The 17,008-nt window shown below is 33.6% G+C and overlaps 1 protein-coding gene and 1 non-coding gene across 18 annotated transcripts in view; both read right to left on the bottom strand.

Moving 5' to 3' along the window:
- The window catches only part of aru (arouser), a 23,319-nt gene extending 6,311 nt beyond the window's left edge, over window positions 1-17,008 (bottom strand). For 5 of the 17 annotated variants that reach the window (XM_088183859.1, XM_088183861.1, XM_088183863.1 and 2 more), the window contains exons 1-11: window positions 16,945-17,008; window positions 4,634-4,892; window positions 3,811-3,881; window positions 3,541-3,734; window positions 3,039-3,395; window positions 2,776-2,969; window positions 2,541-2,706; window positions 1,505-1,597; window positions 1,297-1,422; window positions 1,102-1,229; window positions 876-1,000 (exon numbers count right to left, since the gene is read on the bottom strand). In XM_088183859.1, the coding sequence (XP_088039985.1) occupies window positions 876-1,000; window positions 1,102-1,229; window positions 1,297-1,422; window positions 1,505-1,597; window positions 2,541-2,706; window positions 2,776-2,969; window positions 3,039-3,395; window positions 3,541-3,734; window positions 3,811-3,881; window positions 4,634-4,832 (1,653 nt within the window). In that variant the 5' untranslated portion in view covers window positions 4,833-4,892; window positions 16,945-17,008. Of the gene's footprint in view, window positions 1-875; window positions 1,001-1,101; window positions 1,230-1,296; window positions 1,423-1,504; window positions 1,598-2,540; window positions 2,707-2,775; window positions 2,970-3,038; window positions 3,396-3,540; window positions 3,735-3,810; window positions 3,882-4,627; window positions 4,893-16,944 lie in introns of all 17 variants that reach the window. The other 12 variants (XM_088183858.1, XM_088183860.1, XM_088183862.1 and 9 more) reach the window with 5 other exon arrangements.
- LOC148235621 (U5 spliceosomal RNA) lies at window positions 12,087-12,203 on the bottom strand. Its single transcript, XR_015809478.1, has one exon. It is a non-coding gene; the product is annotated as a U5 spliceosomal RNA (small nuclear RNA).

The following is a 17,008-nucleotide window of genomic DNA, read 5'->3' as shown; positions in this document are numbered from 1 at the left end:
GAGGGGGGCAATTCCTTTACCTGCCCCCCCCCCAAATAACCTCTGACGCTTCTCTCCATTAGGGTAATCAATGATATTTCATTTTATGTGAACTCGGAGATAATTATTCTGGTTATTTTGTTTATTGCATTGTAGTTGGGTTGTTAGAATACCTGTTAAAATTTATTTGATCTTATCAGATCCTTTAACAAATCGTACCGGAAATTTTTCTAGTCATGGAAAATATTACCGAAACGACGTTCCAGCTTGCAAAACTACGACTTCACCACAAAGTCTGAAATCAAAGAATTTAACCCGATCTTCAGAGACTATTTAACGACTAAGAGACACAGACAAGACTATGAGAACTGTAAAAATAAATTTAAGGTTTGCACAAAATTATAGTTATATCAAGGAAAATCTAAGCAAACCGATAATTGGTATTGATAATATATTATAATATAAATTAATTAAAAAATATAAATTATAATTATAAAAAAGTATTTTTTTTAGAGCTAAAATTGTGCTCTTAATTAATTAAAAAAATATATACATTTGGCATCATTGTAATTTTTTTTATAGATAAGCAGTTATATTTTCTTTGTGACAAATATATTATCGTATAGTGATATAATACATCTCGTGGACATCACTATCTTTGCATCTGTACATTAATGTTATTGATTTAAATAAACCTATACATCTATTAATTAATTCTTCATGAACACATTTTACTAAGGCCTATATTTATTTGTCCAGTATATTCATATATGATCACATGTCTCATTTAGAGCAAACCGATCATATATTTATTTTTATACTGTTTCACTAAAATAATACCGACCGTTTAAATATGATTTTTTGCAAAGGCTTTACTCATCATAGAGTTTTCTCACCTCGAGATATTCTCCTCTCACAACAGTCAACTCCTTGTCATTGTTAGCAGTGCGAGGGTGCGTCACGCGTACAACTTTTCCGCCCCTGGCTATCACATCTTCGGCCCAAGCCTGTCCCATATCATCTTCAAGCAAAATAATACAGCATAAATACAAACCATAATTGGGCACGGCTAGTAATACATTCTTAAAACTACCAAAGCATTAAATTATATTTATAGCATACCATTATCTGGCGTGATCCTCCTATTTTCTTGCGGGGGAGCGGGCGGTATGTCTCTGGAAGGCGAAGAGCCCGCCGAGTCCGAGTCCAAATCCAAAGGACGCAACGGAATCTCAGTCATGCGAATGTTTCTAAAGACAGTGAACGTATTAAAAAATGATAAAAACAAATGTAAATACATTGAGATGAAAAGTGTACCTCGAATACGAAGTGTATTGCTCCCTTTCCCTATTATAATGATCATCCCTATCCCTGTGCTCTTCGACGGACAAACGAGGCTGATGGAAATTGGACAATGATGCATCTGAACGTCGCTGAGATGATCTACATCGAGGATGGACGACAAACATGAGTGTAAATGCAAGATGATGAATGACATGTTGATGTAAATCTAACAAATTATTACCTGGGTGGCGTTTCGTCAACCACAGCAAAGTCAGGACTCCATCCATCCATGAATACGGGCTGATAGCGCGGAACTGTTGTCTTCCATTGATCTCTGATTGTCAATAAAGTATTAATTAGATCTTCAGAAGATTATTTGCAGCAAATGGTCAATGGCAACATTTACAACACACTTACAAGTTGTGCTAATCTCAATTAAAATGGGAGAATTAGTAAGCAAACAATACTTAATTATTTCACACAACATTCTGTGTGAACAACGATTCAGAAAAAAAACATTCCACAGAGACTAAATATGATTTACATCTACTTAGTAGACTGCTTTGAAGAAACTTTGATCAAGAAGCGAACTGTAAAGTTGAAATCAAACTGCAAGGCAAGCATTTCCAGTCTCTTAATGAAGAACTCCACAAAAGTATTTTAGAGGGTTTAAAAATTGCATTGAAAAATGTGGTATATAAATATATATACATTTATTTTATTTCATTATGGCCAAAGCTTAGCGGCACCCTGGTAACACTGGCTTAACGGACACTCTTCCCGTGGAAACTCTGGCGGGCTAGCACACCGGTGTGGGCCCGCGCTCCGTTCATTAGTAAACAATATGTAACTATAAATATTAAATAAAATACTACTGCAGCGGATCTGTGTCTAATTGCCACCCATCACCTCCCGTCGCTAAAGTAGTATTAATTTGAAATATAAAGAAATACAAAACAAATTATTTTTTTATAGATTGTATCCATCGGTGGATTACATTAAAAGTCAGCATAATATTTAGTAAAAATATTGACTGAACGACGACGCTAGAGAAAAGTGAGCTGTTCCTATCACCACATAAAATTTCTCATATTGCATAAAACAAAATTATATCTACAGTACTCTTTGAAATTAATAGTAAGTTAATATATCTAATCTGGTGGAGAGGGGGGCAATATAAAAATATTTTATTTATAAGTGATATTTTATAGGATCTGCAATCGGCTGAATTCTTATACAATATTTATATTTTTTAGTAGATATTATATAATCATTACCTAGGAATGAGCCAAGCGTCTCCGAGTGAATGCCACAATTCAGTCTCCTTTGACGTTACACAGTTCACCAATAAGTTGATGGTTTCTCTGGTGAGCAGCGGCTGGACGACTTCTGATGCTAATCTTGGATCGGGACATGCATCATGAGAAGCATCGACTATCAAAGCTGAAATAAATACATTGTTTTATAAACATGATGAGAATCATCACAAGCATTAAGCAAATGAATAATTACCTAAAGGCGTAAAGAGAAAATGAACGAGTTCCGGTGCATTAGGGTCATGTATATGAGCTTTCAGTTTCGATAGCAAGTTGAACGACAGCTTGAACTTTTGGAATATATCATAGAATTCATGTTCCGGCGGCGGCCTAGTTCTCAACGATAACATTCCTTCACCAGGATCAGACCCCTTTTTGGATTTTCTCGTTCTAAATCAACCAAACACAACCAATTAATAATTCAATATGACAAATTATTAATATAATTGCAATTATTACCTTCTCCTGCGTTCTAATTCTCGACTAGCCGCAGCCGCATGCTGGAGTCTCGCTATGAACTTTTCGATATCGTCGAAGCATCTATTCAATATGGCAATGTCCTGTTCGTAGAGCTTATCCGAAGAAGTGCTTGACGTCTCGTCCTCGTTGTTGCCGTGAGGAGTCAGCTCTGAGTCCGATACTGGATCTCTATATTGAGTGAAGTTCGGTATCTGATTCCTCTTGACCCGATCGCCGCCTTGCTTCTCCTTATCTCTCTCCTTTTCCATGATGAAATCCCTTCCGGGTTGTGGCTCTTCGCGCTCCTCGTATCGAGCGGCTTGGCTGACGCGACGGTCCGAACTTCCTTTAACGCCACTGAAATATATTCAATAACAATTAGATCTAATCCTACAATTTTAAACGATGTATATACTTACACATCCAATTCAACGGAAGCATTAGATACAACACATATCTGTGATTATTAATAATTTAAATTAATAAATTCAGAAATATTTACCTAATGTGACACAAATCTTCAACCAAATCCTGAGCGTTCACGTCGTGACATTGAAATATGTGCATTTCCGATCTAGCACCCACTCTGCCGCTCACTATGAACGCCAATATGTTGTTGTACATCTCCATCGGATCGTTTGATGTAAAAGCTGTTGGTTCTTGAATGGATGACGCGGAGAACCTCTCCATTATCGACTAAGAGTCAATAGTTATGTTTAGAATTAATGTACACATGAATTATATTGATTGTGCTGTATTATATTATACTTACTCCGCTTTCGTAGTCCATAATCAAAACCCAAGATCCATCCAAACATAGTTGCATTTTTTGTGACCATATTCCTGAAACATTTAAAAATTTAATTTATTTATTGTTAATATTAGTAAGAAAAACAAGAAGTGCAGGATGTGAAAAGATAAGCATTTTATTGAAGCAGGAATGATAAGATATGAAAAATAGACACTTTATAAAGAGGATGGTTTTTTAAGAAATTAATTTTTTGGCTTCGGTTGTAGTTTTTTTATTATTTGATTTTTAAAGATATCATTTAAGATTTATGTAGACATTCAGATAATTATTTAAATTACATCTCTACAACTGTATATTCAACAGATTATACCGGTATGTGGCGAATTTCTTTGAAATAAATTTCTGGTAGTCGATAAGGTAGATTGGAAACGGCTACACGCAAGGCGATAAATATTTAATCCTTTATGATTTATGGCGCGTATTTAATTCGTTAAGTGGTCTCCCATGGTGTTTCGTTTTAAATGAAGAAGCCCATTATTAAAACTCTTTTGCCCCTTTTTTATGAGTATATGCATTAATCCATCCAATTATAGATAGAGTGGTTTAGTTGATGAACCTGACAAAGCTATTAATTATCCAGTTGAGCTCCGTAGTTTTAAGGGTATTAGGTAGCGCAATGTTTTAAGCAATACAATCGATTAAGAAACTCTTAGTTAATGAGGCTATTCATGAAGCAACTAGTTGTGATTAAATTGCATCGCCGGGAGAACAGTAGATAGGGTATGATTTCAGCGATGAGAAGGAGTATTAATACACTTATCTAATCAACTAATATTACCAATACCGTTGGTTTTCTCAAGCTGGAGCAACCGTCTCATGCCATCGGCCGGGTAGACGATCCCAGTTTCTTTGGTCACGGTGAAAGTGGCCAAGTGCTCCACCAGGTACACGGGACGGGAGCTGCCGCCCTCCGTCTGGCTCGTCAGCGAGTCGTGGAATTGCTCCTGCGACGGGCTGTACTGAGTGCTGTTCTTCAGAGCCATCTTCAGGCCTTGTTAGCTTCTTCGCTGCTGAGCTCAGATGGCAAGGCGTGCGCTGCGAATCTGAAACGAAATTTGCATTAGCTTCAATGAATCTATGGATAATTGGCGATGCAAGCGTTGCATTTTCGCCGTGGGATGAAGTTGCTCAATGCCGACGAATTTTGCAATTCGCTAATAATATGCAAGGCGATTATTATCGCTCGGCGAATAATTTGTCCCACGCGAATAATGCGATGTCTATACGTTTGCGAAACGATTTCGCGCGCGAATTTATGGTTTTTTAATTGATTGTTCAATTTGGTGTATGTCTTCAAATTGGAATGCGAAATACAATTGTAATTTTATCTTCTAGTCTTGCGTTAAATGATATTAAGCGCCAGTAAGCTTAAAAACTGGCCAGTCAGTGGTCGTTTTTATAATATTTCGATCTCATTAAGATTAGTAGTTTTTAATTAAATGACATGCATTTTTCTAGCACAATTCAAGGGAGGGGCAAATTCCCCTACTCCCCCCACAAATGACAAAGTATATTCAAAACAAATTTTGGTTAATAGGAGGGTGAAAAAAAAACATTTATCACTTCTCAGAAGTCAAAAATCCACGTCAAAAGCAATAAAATCGTGACGGTGCCGATACGATTTTCTTGTCTTTAACGTGAAATTTTGACTTCTGAGAAGTGATGATTGTTTATGCGCTCTCCTATTGACCAAAATTCGGTTTGAATATACTTTGACCAATGCTCTTATATTAGAAGTCCGTAGTAATATTGGTAATGATAAGACTTGGACTTTTCATGAATTTATGTGTATGTTAAATAATATTTTTTTACCCATTTAACACATACATAAATGAGCATTAAATGAAGACTGTTAAAAACTAAAATTAAAATTTAATTATTTTTATTATTCTCTATTTTAATACAGCGGTTTTTTACTGTACTCCAGCGTTTCCCAATTAAATGTAGTCACAGAACTTTTTTATATTTCATATAGCTTAACAAGCTCACTAAAATGTGTTTTGCGTAACATGCATATACCCTATTTGCGTTAACACAGTCAGTTCGAGAGTTATCCATTTCGTTATTACTCATAATTGAGAAAGAGAATCCTGTTTATATTTTGCACAAATTTATAGACATTAACATCATTAGTATATTTTTTATATTTATCAATCGATCGGAGTAATGATTGGGCGACCACACACAAGCCCTCGTTACGATAACACGCAAGGACTTTCCAGTGTACTGAAAAAATATTTCTTTGTTGCGAAACGGTCAATGATACAATAAATCACTGGATCTACAGAATTACCGTTACAGTATACGACATTGAACAATGCCCATCAAGCAAATGTTGCTTTCTAAAGGCGTATACATATTTCGCTGTTTTAATAAACGGGTACATTTATTGGCTGAATGATTGTAATTGGTCAGCAAGCTTCGCAGCCCTGGATACTTAAGCCTGGACCCCGATGAGGAGCAGCCACTCGAAGATAACATACTGTCATGGCGCTCACATCCCGAGAGGGACTCGAGCACCACCGTAGCAGAGAGGTATCATCCTCCGCTATACCATCGCTGCCACGGCATTTACAAGACTTTTGAGGACCTCCCACGGATATCATCCCTGCGCCAGCTTCTCCACCACCGCTCGGAGAAAAGATCTCGGCACTTATCGTAATATAATCTAATAAAACTCTAACTAGATCACACCCCTAGGGTTCTCAAACCTAACATAAAAGAATATTGATCCGTATCGTGTGCTTTAGAGCTAATGGCAGGGGCGTAAACCCAAACTTGCCATCTCTTTCGCAATTATGAATAATCGTGAAATGAAAAGCTCTCGAACTGACTGTGTTAACGCAAATATGGTATAGAAACAAATTTCTACCACCGAATTAATAACTTTATCATTCGCTTTGTCTGTAGTCATATCTCCCCAGCCATATTTGATTACTTTAGATGTATTACCCTATTTAGAAAATGATGCTGTACTTATTTAAGTGACATTTATATTAGCAAACAAAGTTATACATATACAAGTACGTTGATTTATCTAATATACATAGCAATAATATCGGATGGAATTTCATCAAATCGGAGATTGTTGCCGCGGAAAAAATTCGCTAAGATAAGATACGGATTACAGAGAAGATCGAAAGAGACACGGACCAAAGTATGATAATTCGTAATTCACCAATAGGCCGTTTGAATGGAAATCGACATTCCAGCGCCACTCGAGAACGAGTTTACGTGTTCGCAGAGAAACAAACAATGGTGTCTGGAGTGGCGATTCAAAAGCGCGATAGTGATTTTTCTAGAAAAAATACACATAATGCGAAATTAAGAATTGAATTATGTACGATTACGGTATTGGGTTTTTATTGTGATGCACGATTTGGAAGATGAGCCAGAGGATTATTGACAGACGAAAGCGAAAGTCAAAGGGCAAGGATGCTCCAACGTCGCGTACAGAATAATGCAAATATGTTTTATAGTTGAAAAAAGACAAATCTAAAAACATAGGTGTGTCTCTGTAATGGAATGCCGAATTGTAAATAGAATTTTTTTATATTTCTCCAATTCATTGGACTGTCTTACAAATCTGTGAAAAAATTAGATACACGACTATTTATATTTCTGTAGTATTTTATCATAAGTTGTATAAATATAAATGAATTTTCAATTTTCGAAAGCAAGTTCTTGTCTTTAGGTATTAAAATATTAATTTTTCACTCACTGTATTGTCTTTGGCTACCAAAATAAAAATGGTCAAAATATATAATGACTGATAAATCGACATTTCAAGTAAGTAAATGTAGCAATCATATAGCAAAATACTTTAAATCGATGACGCTCTACTTTAACAATGGCCAATTAAACACTTTTATCTAAGAAATTCTGAGTGATATGAGTCAAAAATGCCGCACGAATTACAATCGAATGTGTCATCGATCATAGACTGATCGGAATTGATAAAATAATTTAGAGCGAGTCAACGAATCCTTCACGTGCATTTGTAAAACGTAGTGCATAACAATGCCTGTGTTCTGTACAAAAGGTACACCTATGCGTGTGAGTTTGTTTAGAGCGACTGCTGGAAATCTGTATTGTAAAAGGTTACATAAATATAAATTGTTTATGATAATATGTTTTAGAACCACAATTAACTTCATACACTACGCTAGGAACGCCCAAGAGGAAGTCGTGCACCATAGTAATGTATGTGCGAGGAGAGGTAACGCCGTTGGAATATTTAATGTATTTTTTTCATTCACACGCGTCGGTTGAGCGTCAACGGATTGGTAAGCCATTATGCAGCTATGGGTACGATTGTAGTTTTGTTAAAATAATTCGAGACTTAACAATGAAGCAATTAACACTCTGTGGTCTAAAGATGGGCTCTAAGTGTTAACGATTTATGGAAGTAAGCGGCGAGTAATTGCGGAATGAATATGATGGGTCATAGCTATCTACAAAATGAATGTTCAAATTGTAGAGGTTCTTATATTGTACATAAGGACGGAATAGCGTAGTCCGTAACGACTCAGACTAGCAACTCTGACGTTACGGGCTCGAGCCCCGGCAGCGGAACTTGAATTGTCTTCTTTAATTTAAAAAAGAGGGTCTTTTTAGGGTATAAGTCGCTTTTAAATGAATTAGCTGAGCACACTATGTGTCTGTCTTAATTGTCTGTCTATAATCCAATAAATGTCCTTCATATCCCACCAAATGCATATCGGGGTGTAATCCTGTACTCAACGTTGGAATTGGGGGTTGATTGTAGGGTTCTCAATCGAATATTAATTATTCGTCCGATTTTTGACAACATGAATATTCGTAAAACATTTGTTTATAAAATACTATCTCAAAAAAATGAGAATGAAACAATTTTTATAATTGAGAAACACAGGTAGGTATTTTTTTCTCAATATACCCGAGTGACTAGTGCCGCTCCAAAATTCATGGTCTTCTATGTGCCTTTATTTTGTTTCGAAATGCGAGACAATGAGAGGCTTCTTCTTAACAAACAAATGCTTTTATGCCTTCGAAAAACATTTATGAATATAATATTTATCAGTGGTCTCTACTATGATAGAAATATGCAGAATTCATTCGTTGAACGAAACAAAACGTTGGAAAGGTCCCTCCTTTATTATTGTTTAACGCTTATCTCAAAAACAGGTGTGCGTCGCAAATTTTTTTGATGGTCGTGTTACGTTTTTGTATTTTTTGTTTTAAGACGCACATATTTTATTTGTCAATTTAATAATTTGATAGCAGTAAATTTATTTCTAAAGATTTAATTTATATGCAAATTCGCACAAAAAAAATCCGATACAGATACGATAAAAACTGAGAAAAAATTTACGAATAAAGCATTTTTGACCAATAGGAGAGTGCAAAAACAATTATCCCTTCTTAGAAGTCAAAAATCCACGTCAAAAGCAATAAAATCGTGCCGTCTCAGTTGCAGTGGGAACACTCCCACTGCGAAGTTTTTTACTTTTTTATAAATACATTCTTGGTATGATTTTTCCAGAGTCGGGGCCCTGTCACTTTATTTGCTGATTAGCGTTATGTACAATACAATACGTTAATTCAATTTTTTTTTAGATATTTCTAAGAAGAAGTACGGATTATAATCGACGTTTTATCAGGAGCGTCTTAATACAATTTATTGTATTTCCGACGTAGAGCGTACTCAATGAAGTACTTTTTGTTGAGGGGTGGTGTCGACAATCTGATGCTCGATAATTTTAATTTAAATAGTCGTTATTGCGTTCCTTACTCTTTTGAAATGTAATAATACATGTTGTGTAAAACCCAAGATCCAAACCTACAGCATCCGAAACGAGCAATGAGTCGTCGAGCATCGCCGATTGAGCAATTGAACCGGAGGCACCGTTGCTCAATCCCCCACAGCCGATAATTAAATAACATATTACTATCGTTCTATCTGCGTTCGGTTCTATTGGGTCTTCTATCGGTTCGACGACCCTGCCTGTGCACGCGCTATACGTACGTGCTCTCGTATAACGGGAGCTTCGACCGCATGAATGGACAGCCCTTCGGAACCATCGCTGCTCGGTTCGCGATTTCCGAGTCTAGGTCAGTGATCGAACCGCATTCCTGCAATGGTCGTCTACTATCGCTATTTTGCTATTCTATTGTGAATTTGTGAATAATAATGCACGTGTGACGGCTACGTCATCGTGGTCGTTATGCGGCGCCAGATTCCTGAGTCGATGTGGCCATCACGCGAGATTGATTGGTACAGTAAACTACGGCCGATGCGTTAGAATACCTTTGAAGTATTCGAACCACTATCAATAAAAATCCATTGCAAAATTTTATTTTGAAATAAAAAAAATCATTGATTCCATTTAAATAAAGAATTCGAATCAGATCTGATAGTAACAGACAACACTACATATAAAAAATAACAACAAGTGTATTTTAATGGCATTTTTTATGGGTTTTTACATTTTCTTGACATATATTTTATAATTTCACTGGCGTTTCAGATAGATATATGCATATTTCTGTACTGATGTTTATGATACTCAATTTGATAATTACGAAACGTTCATTAGCTGTTCAAACCCAAACCGAACCTAAGCAAATGTACAAAACCCAACTTAACCCAACGAAAGTTTTAAAACTAACTATAGTTTTTAAGCTTTTATTAGATTATATTTTAGTATGGTTTAATTTATTTTAAATTTTGTATAGACGTTACAATTCTGTAAATCTCTGATCATGTTTAAATACGTGTACCAGATAATCCATATATGAATAAATACAATCTTACTGATACCGTGCAATAAAATTGTATATCGATTGTTAGCAAAATTATATTTATACTAGTGGAAATACAACTTTTCTGTAAGGTTGATTTTTTAAATTTATTTGGAAAATATTTTTGAGTGTCAGGTTCACCACCACCCAATAGAAGAATTAAGTCGGCAGGTCTAAAATCTTTTAGAAAAAAATACAGGCGTGAGAAATACGGCAGCACGGGTAACCAACGATCACTTCCTCAGAGATTTCTCTAAAACTTTACTGAAATGCACACTTTAGAGGCTTCGAGGCTAAAAAGTTTAAGAGCTCTCACACTTGAACTAAATTCATACGAATTTCAACCAAGAGGAAGCTGACGCAACATTGCGGCTGCTTCTCTCTTCGCATCTCTTGGTTCAGATTGATGTCTGAAATCCAGAGTTGAACTCGCGTTGATAATGCCAGAAGCCTACTGATTTTCCGTATCAATTACTGCACAATAATAAAATAAACACTTGCGGCACGAATGTTAGGCTTACACAAATAAATAAATAACCTGTGATATGCTGAAGAACAGTAGAAAGACTAAAAACTGATCAAAACACTGCTTGTTTATGCTCTTTATAAAAATGTAGTAATATATTTATAATGAAATAGGGTCATTACAATATTAGAACTTAATCAAATGTCTATTTACCTATCATGAGAAAAATACATTACAGAGTGATTAACTGCAGTTTTCTTATCAAAAACCTAAAACAAAGTACATATACCAATTTTAATCGGCATTCTGACTTGAAAATACATGTTAATTTACAAATTTTATTATCTCAAAATAGTGTTTGTCATTTAACAGATTTTCATATGTAAAAACAGCCACAATCTTCATCGTCAAAAGAAGAACAAGGAATAAACGTACTATTTTAAAATATTAATTACAATAACATTATTAATAATAATGTTTTATATGCTTTCAGGATACCAGAAAAAAATATTCATCCTATATATTTAAATCTAAATTGCCATAAAGAGGTGATGGAATAAAAAATATTTCGCGCCAAAGTCGGAAAGATATTATAAGAAAAAGGCGAATTTCTTAAACATGGGTCAGAATTGGACGATTTGTAATAATTGTTAAGCCCCGTTCCAATGGACAGGCAGCAAAAAATAATTAAGACTCATTCGAGTGTACCCCTCATTGTAAATTTGTTGTAATCTAATTAACAAAAACTATATATAGTTATATATTTAAAAAAAATCTACCTTTCTTTATGCCTTTGTGAAGTGATGCGAATGTTGAGAATGAAGCGGATCACTTTTGCCTGAATTTTACCATAGCATAATGTATGTATGTTCACAAACTTTTGAATAAGAAAACATAAAGCAAAAGAGGTTAAGAATTTATGCGCTATCAGTAGTAACATTTTTTATTAAATATCCGATAACTGAATCAAATTGTGATAATTGTAAGAGCCCGTCCCGAAGGATAGGCAAAAAAAAATAAGTAAGACTCATTCAAGTGTCCCCTTCCACGGAAATCTTTAGTAAAAGGCGAAAGATTTATTCGTTTTGAAGGGAGACCAGAGTACATACCATTGTTGGGGATTAAAACATACTATATTCCAACCCCAATGTATTTTGCTTGCTAGTACCGATGTATACTAGCGACATCTAGTAGATTTTTTGTAATTGAAAGATATAATTCTTTAACACTATGTGTTTTAATTGAGAGTTGATATGGCGAATCTTTTTGGAGAATCGAGAGTCGAATTAAATATTAATATTCAGTTTCTAGCAATAGTGAAAACAAAATATTTACTGAAACAGAAACGTCTTCAATATTATTATGTATAATTGAATAGAAGACATGATAAAATGCTGAACTATTACAACTTTCTTGTAAAAACCTAAAAATGCGTATCAAATATTGAAGTACATATTCATATGTGAAATTACAGGTTAATTTACATTTTTTTTAAATATTATGAAACAACATTTGTATTAGTTTTTTTTAATATAAATCCAGCCAAGATCCTCATGAATGAGAAAAAGGATGAAGAAAAGTAAAAAGTAATATGTGTGTGCTTTGTTTTCGAATATTACTATATCACATGAGAAATATATTGTTCTCAGTCGTTTGAAAGGATTGATGTATATATGTTACACCGAATCCGTGAAATTACTTATTGCGTGAAATCAGCAAAAATTTGCCTAATTCATGAAAAGCGCAAGCCCGTTGCCTAATTCATGAATTAGGCAAATTATCTGCAGAATGCGTGCATTGGGCATAAATTGTTTTGCTTATTGCATACATTAAGAAAATGAGATAGTAGCGCTCCGGTGGAGTTTTTTGGAACTAAGACAAATGTCATTTGATTATATAAAAACAAACGCTCGGTAACGAGCGTTCCCACTGCGATGGCGCCGATAAAATTTTATTGCTTTTGACGTGAATTTTTGCCTTCTGAGAAGTGAGTATTGCTTTTGTGCTCTCCTATTGATCAAAATTCGGTTTGAATACACTTTGATCAACACTCCAATATCAATACATTTTTAAATAAATACATCACTCATATAAATTTTATTTAGTTTTTTATGTGCTTCGTGGCATAAAAAAGCTGCTTTAAATTGAATATGAGTGATAATTAAATATCATTTTTTTAAGTAAAACGCTTGACAAGAAGTGAGTTCCGGCACCTTTTTTGTTTAAAAAAAGCCCTAACTACAAATAAATATTTACCACTAGACTGAAAGTCTAGGAATTTGTGATATCTACGTATATTATTAATTATAAATTATTACGTGTAATATAATTTATTTAATATATGTCACTGCAGCTATGGCAGGTTTATAATAAAATTCGGGTGTTGCTGCCGGGGCTCGAACCCGCGACCTCAGAGTTACTAGTTTGAGACGTTACGGACTGCGCTATTCCGTCTTTAAATACGTTTTTGTCTTCCTTGGAATTTGTGTTTATTTAAAAAATAATATATACACAAAAATATATTATTAGTAAGTAAAATAAATGCAGTCTATATATTAAACTATTGTTTTAGAATATTACTTAATCACACAAGAAAAACTATTTCCGCAATGATTACATTGTTACCAGTCTCGTTAAAAAAAATCGAATCGTGAGTAAGACTAAATTTAAAAAATAACATTGTTGTTAAATGGATACAAAAACATGAATAAGACGGACTAAAAAGTTGGAAAGTATCATAGTTTTGTGAAAAAAGGAAAATAAGAAGTTATGAAAATATAATGTCTTCAATATTTGGTGATGAAAATTCAGCTGAGTTGCAGATTATTGAACTGTATAATGGTTTTACAGCATAGTATTTGACAAAAATAAACAGAAAACCATTAGAAAAATATCTACAATTCTCACAGCCTTCATGTTTTAAAGTAGTTAACGAATATTAAGGTAAAGAAGAACGGTATCAAGACTAATAATCTGATAAAAACACTGCTTTAGATAGATATTTTAATAGCCTTGTGGTAGGATAGAATTTTTATTATTCACATCTAAGTTTATTCTTTCCATAATTCACTGAAACTGAAACAAATTAACATAAAACCTTCAGATATTCTAAAAACTTCTCAAACATTAAAAATATAAAACTTAATTTATAATTCAATAGTTTTCTTATACATTTAAATATTTAAACTGTATTTGTATTATAATTAGATATTAATAAGAAATTAGTTATCGAAGAATGAAAGTAAGAACAAGTGCTCACCGTCTAGCAGTCAGTTTGAAACTTCCAATGTATTGATCTTATCAAAATTACGATTGAACTGATTTCATCTAATGAAAAATAAATGACACTGCTCTAATTGCGTCATTGTAACAATTAAGCAATAAATTCATCAATGTCGTCACAATTTGATGACAAGATAATTTTCTAATAATTTATATGATAGTACACATTATAGTTACGATCAGTTCGTATACACGATATGTATTTATTTCACAACAAAAAATATTTAATGATAACAATTATGATTTTTAATACTGCAGTTCAAAATAAGCCGTTAAAAATAATAACTATATACACAAAACCTATATTTTTAGCAGTTCTCGTCTGCGAATTATTATGTTTCCAAGAATGAATCTCTCGTGAATGTTAATCGCTTTATACTTATCTTGATTTGCATCAACTAAAAACACAGTTAGATATATTTATATATATATAGTTACATTACAGATACTTTGACCTACAAAAATGTAATAAATCAAAGGAAATGATTTGATAATATTATTCTAATAAAATCCATTTCAGATTAGATATTTATAAATTGAATTTCAATCGTAATCGTATAATTTTATTGATACTTAATATATAATGTAATCTAGAATCTAGATCTATTCAGTAAATTGATTATATTGAAAGGTTAAAAAAACCTGTTGTCAAACTGCATTATTGGAATAGTTGAGATACATCAGTGTACAGTTATTGAAAATTATCTAGTACATAAAAAAAAACATATTGCATTTTAAGACCTTGAGCTGCGCCCTAATGGTGTCATGACATCACATAGAGACCTTGTTTGATACATTAAAAAAAGTACTATTGATTACCATAATTTAAGACAATTATAACAATTTCGTCGATTGCAGATTCATCGTTTTTATATATTGCATGTTTATGACGTTGCAACTATTGAGTTACTAAGAAAATAAATTAGTAAACAGTGCATATAAGGAATTTCTTTGAAATTTGTAACTAGAGACAATAAACATAAGCTTTATTATGAAATTATATTTCAATTCAGCAAATTATTTTTACTATGATAAATTAAAGCGTGTCATTTTAATTTAATTAAAAAAAAAAGCTTTGTATATGAGAGACGAGAATCTTACCTACGCGACGCATTTCGGTCAAAAGCGGGAGACGAGGACGAATCTTTTTTTGTACTACGATATTGGGATTTTTTTCATATACGCCCATCTGTTGTAAATATTTACTTTTTGAGATAAAATCTACTTTACATTTTTTTTAAAATGAGAATCCCTCAATGTTTACTTCCAAAGCTAACAGAGATATTTTCAAGCAGGAAGTATTTTTTTATCTATTCGAAAATAGATTCACGTCATTAAAATTCCGGTCATTATGTTGATTAAAATCGTGCATTTGAAAGTAATTTACTTTTACGATCATATAATAAATAAACCACAAAATTCTCAATATTATTATACATATTTGATTTAAAATTGCAATTGAAATATTTATATATATGTATTATGATAAAAATGCCGTAGAGATATTCGTATCAGTAAATTATTAAGGCATAGAAATATTAATTTCGGGTTATTTAAAATGACTCAATCGAAGTTAGTCAATTTTAGGTGATGTCGTTACATGATTTTAATATATTAAAACTTTTTATACAGAAGAAAAGACGGTACTTTCCTGTCATCAGGAGGAATATTTATTTATATACAATTATAAATTACATTTTTTGAATAGATTTGTTGAAGAGAGTTATTCATGGGGTGTTCACTGTTCCGACTAATGCTCAGAAATTTTTGACGAACGAATGTCAACAGTGAAAAAAATGAATATAATAAAAGAGGTTCTTGCAGTAATTGCATGGCTTATGTTTCAGTACGAGGCAGTGTTTTGCTGCAATGTTTTTTAAATAAAAAAGTATTGTAATAAAAAATCGTGCGTTTAAATTTTGTGATATATAATTAATATACAAATTTGAGTAAAATATATGAAGACTGAGATTGAAACATTTATGAAGCGTATTACAAGAAAAATAGAAAATTGCGCATTTAAAAGTATCCCCATATTTTAGTTAAAAATGTATTGTTTATAAGTGAATGTTTTTTACTAATTAAAAAATAACACTTTTGTTGTTCTAGTATTTTCGCCGAGGCTAGTTTTGAGCGCGCCACCCATTCGTATCTCGAACGCGCACATAAAACAATCACTATCTCGTCTCGATAACTCGATTCAAGGATTCGACTAGATAATAATATTTCAACACAAACGTCACTTTGAAAATATTCGATAATAATAAAAATAATAAAATGGCTGCCGTTGGAAGAAACGTCATTTTGACCGAAATGTCCGCCATTAGAGGCAGGGTCAAATAAACAAATGAAAATAGTATTAAAGTTATGCGGTTATTGGAAATAGTCGAACTGAGGGCCCGGCGTTGGGGGGCAGCGCCTCGGGCTTCAATATCCAGTTAGAAAGCGAACCGCAGAACGGAATGCAAATTCCGGAGCGGTATGTGAAAAATGCACGGATCAAATTATCCTTCAGAAAGAGTTATGCGGCGTTATGGGAGGCCTAGCAAGGCTCCGGGGCTCACCTGTGTCACAACGGCGCTCCGCCGACGTCGCACAGCGCCTCCGCCGCCATTTTCGCCGCGACTC

The sequence above is a fragment of the Plectrocnemia conspersa genome, unplaced genomic scaffold, assembly GCF_051122295.1.
Source record: "Plectrocnemia conspersa isolate PC_06_02 unplaced genomic scaffold, ASM5112229v1 ptg000004l, whole genome shotgun sequence".
Taxonomy (NCBI): domain Eukaryota; kingdom Metazoa; phylum Arthropoda; class Insecta; order Trichoptera; family Polycentropodidae; genus Plectrocnemia; species Plectrocnemia conspersa.
The sequence above is the reverse complement of the archived record's forward strand: the minus strand, read 5'-3'. Positions and strand labels throughout refer to the sequence as shown.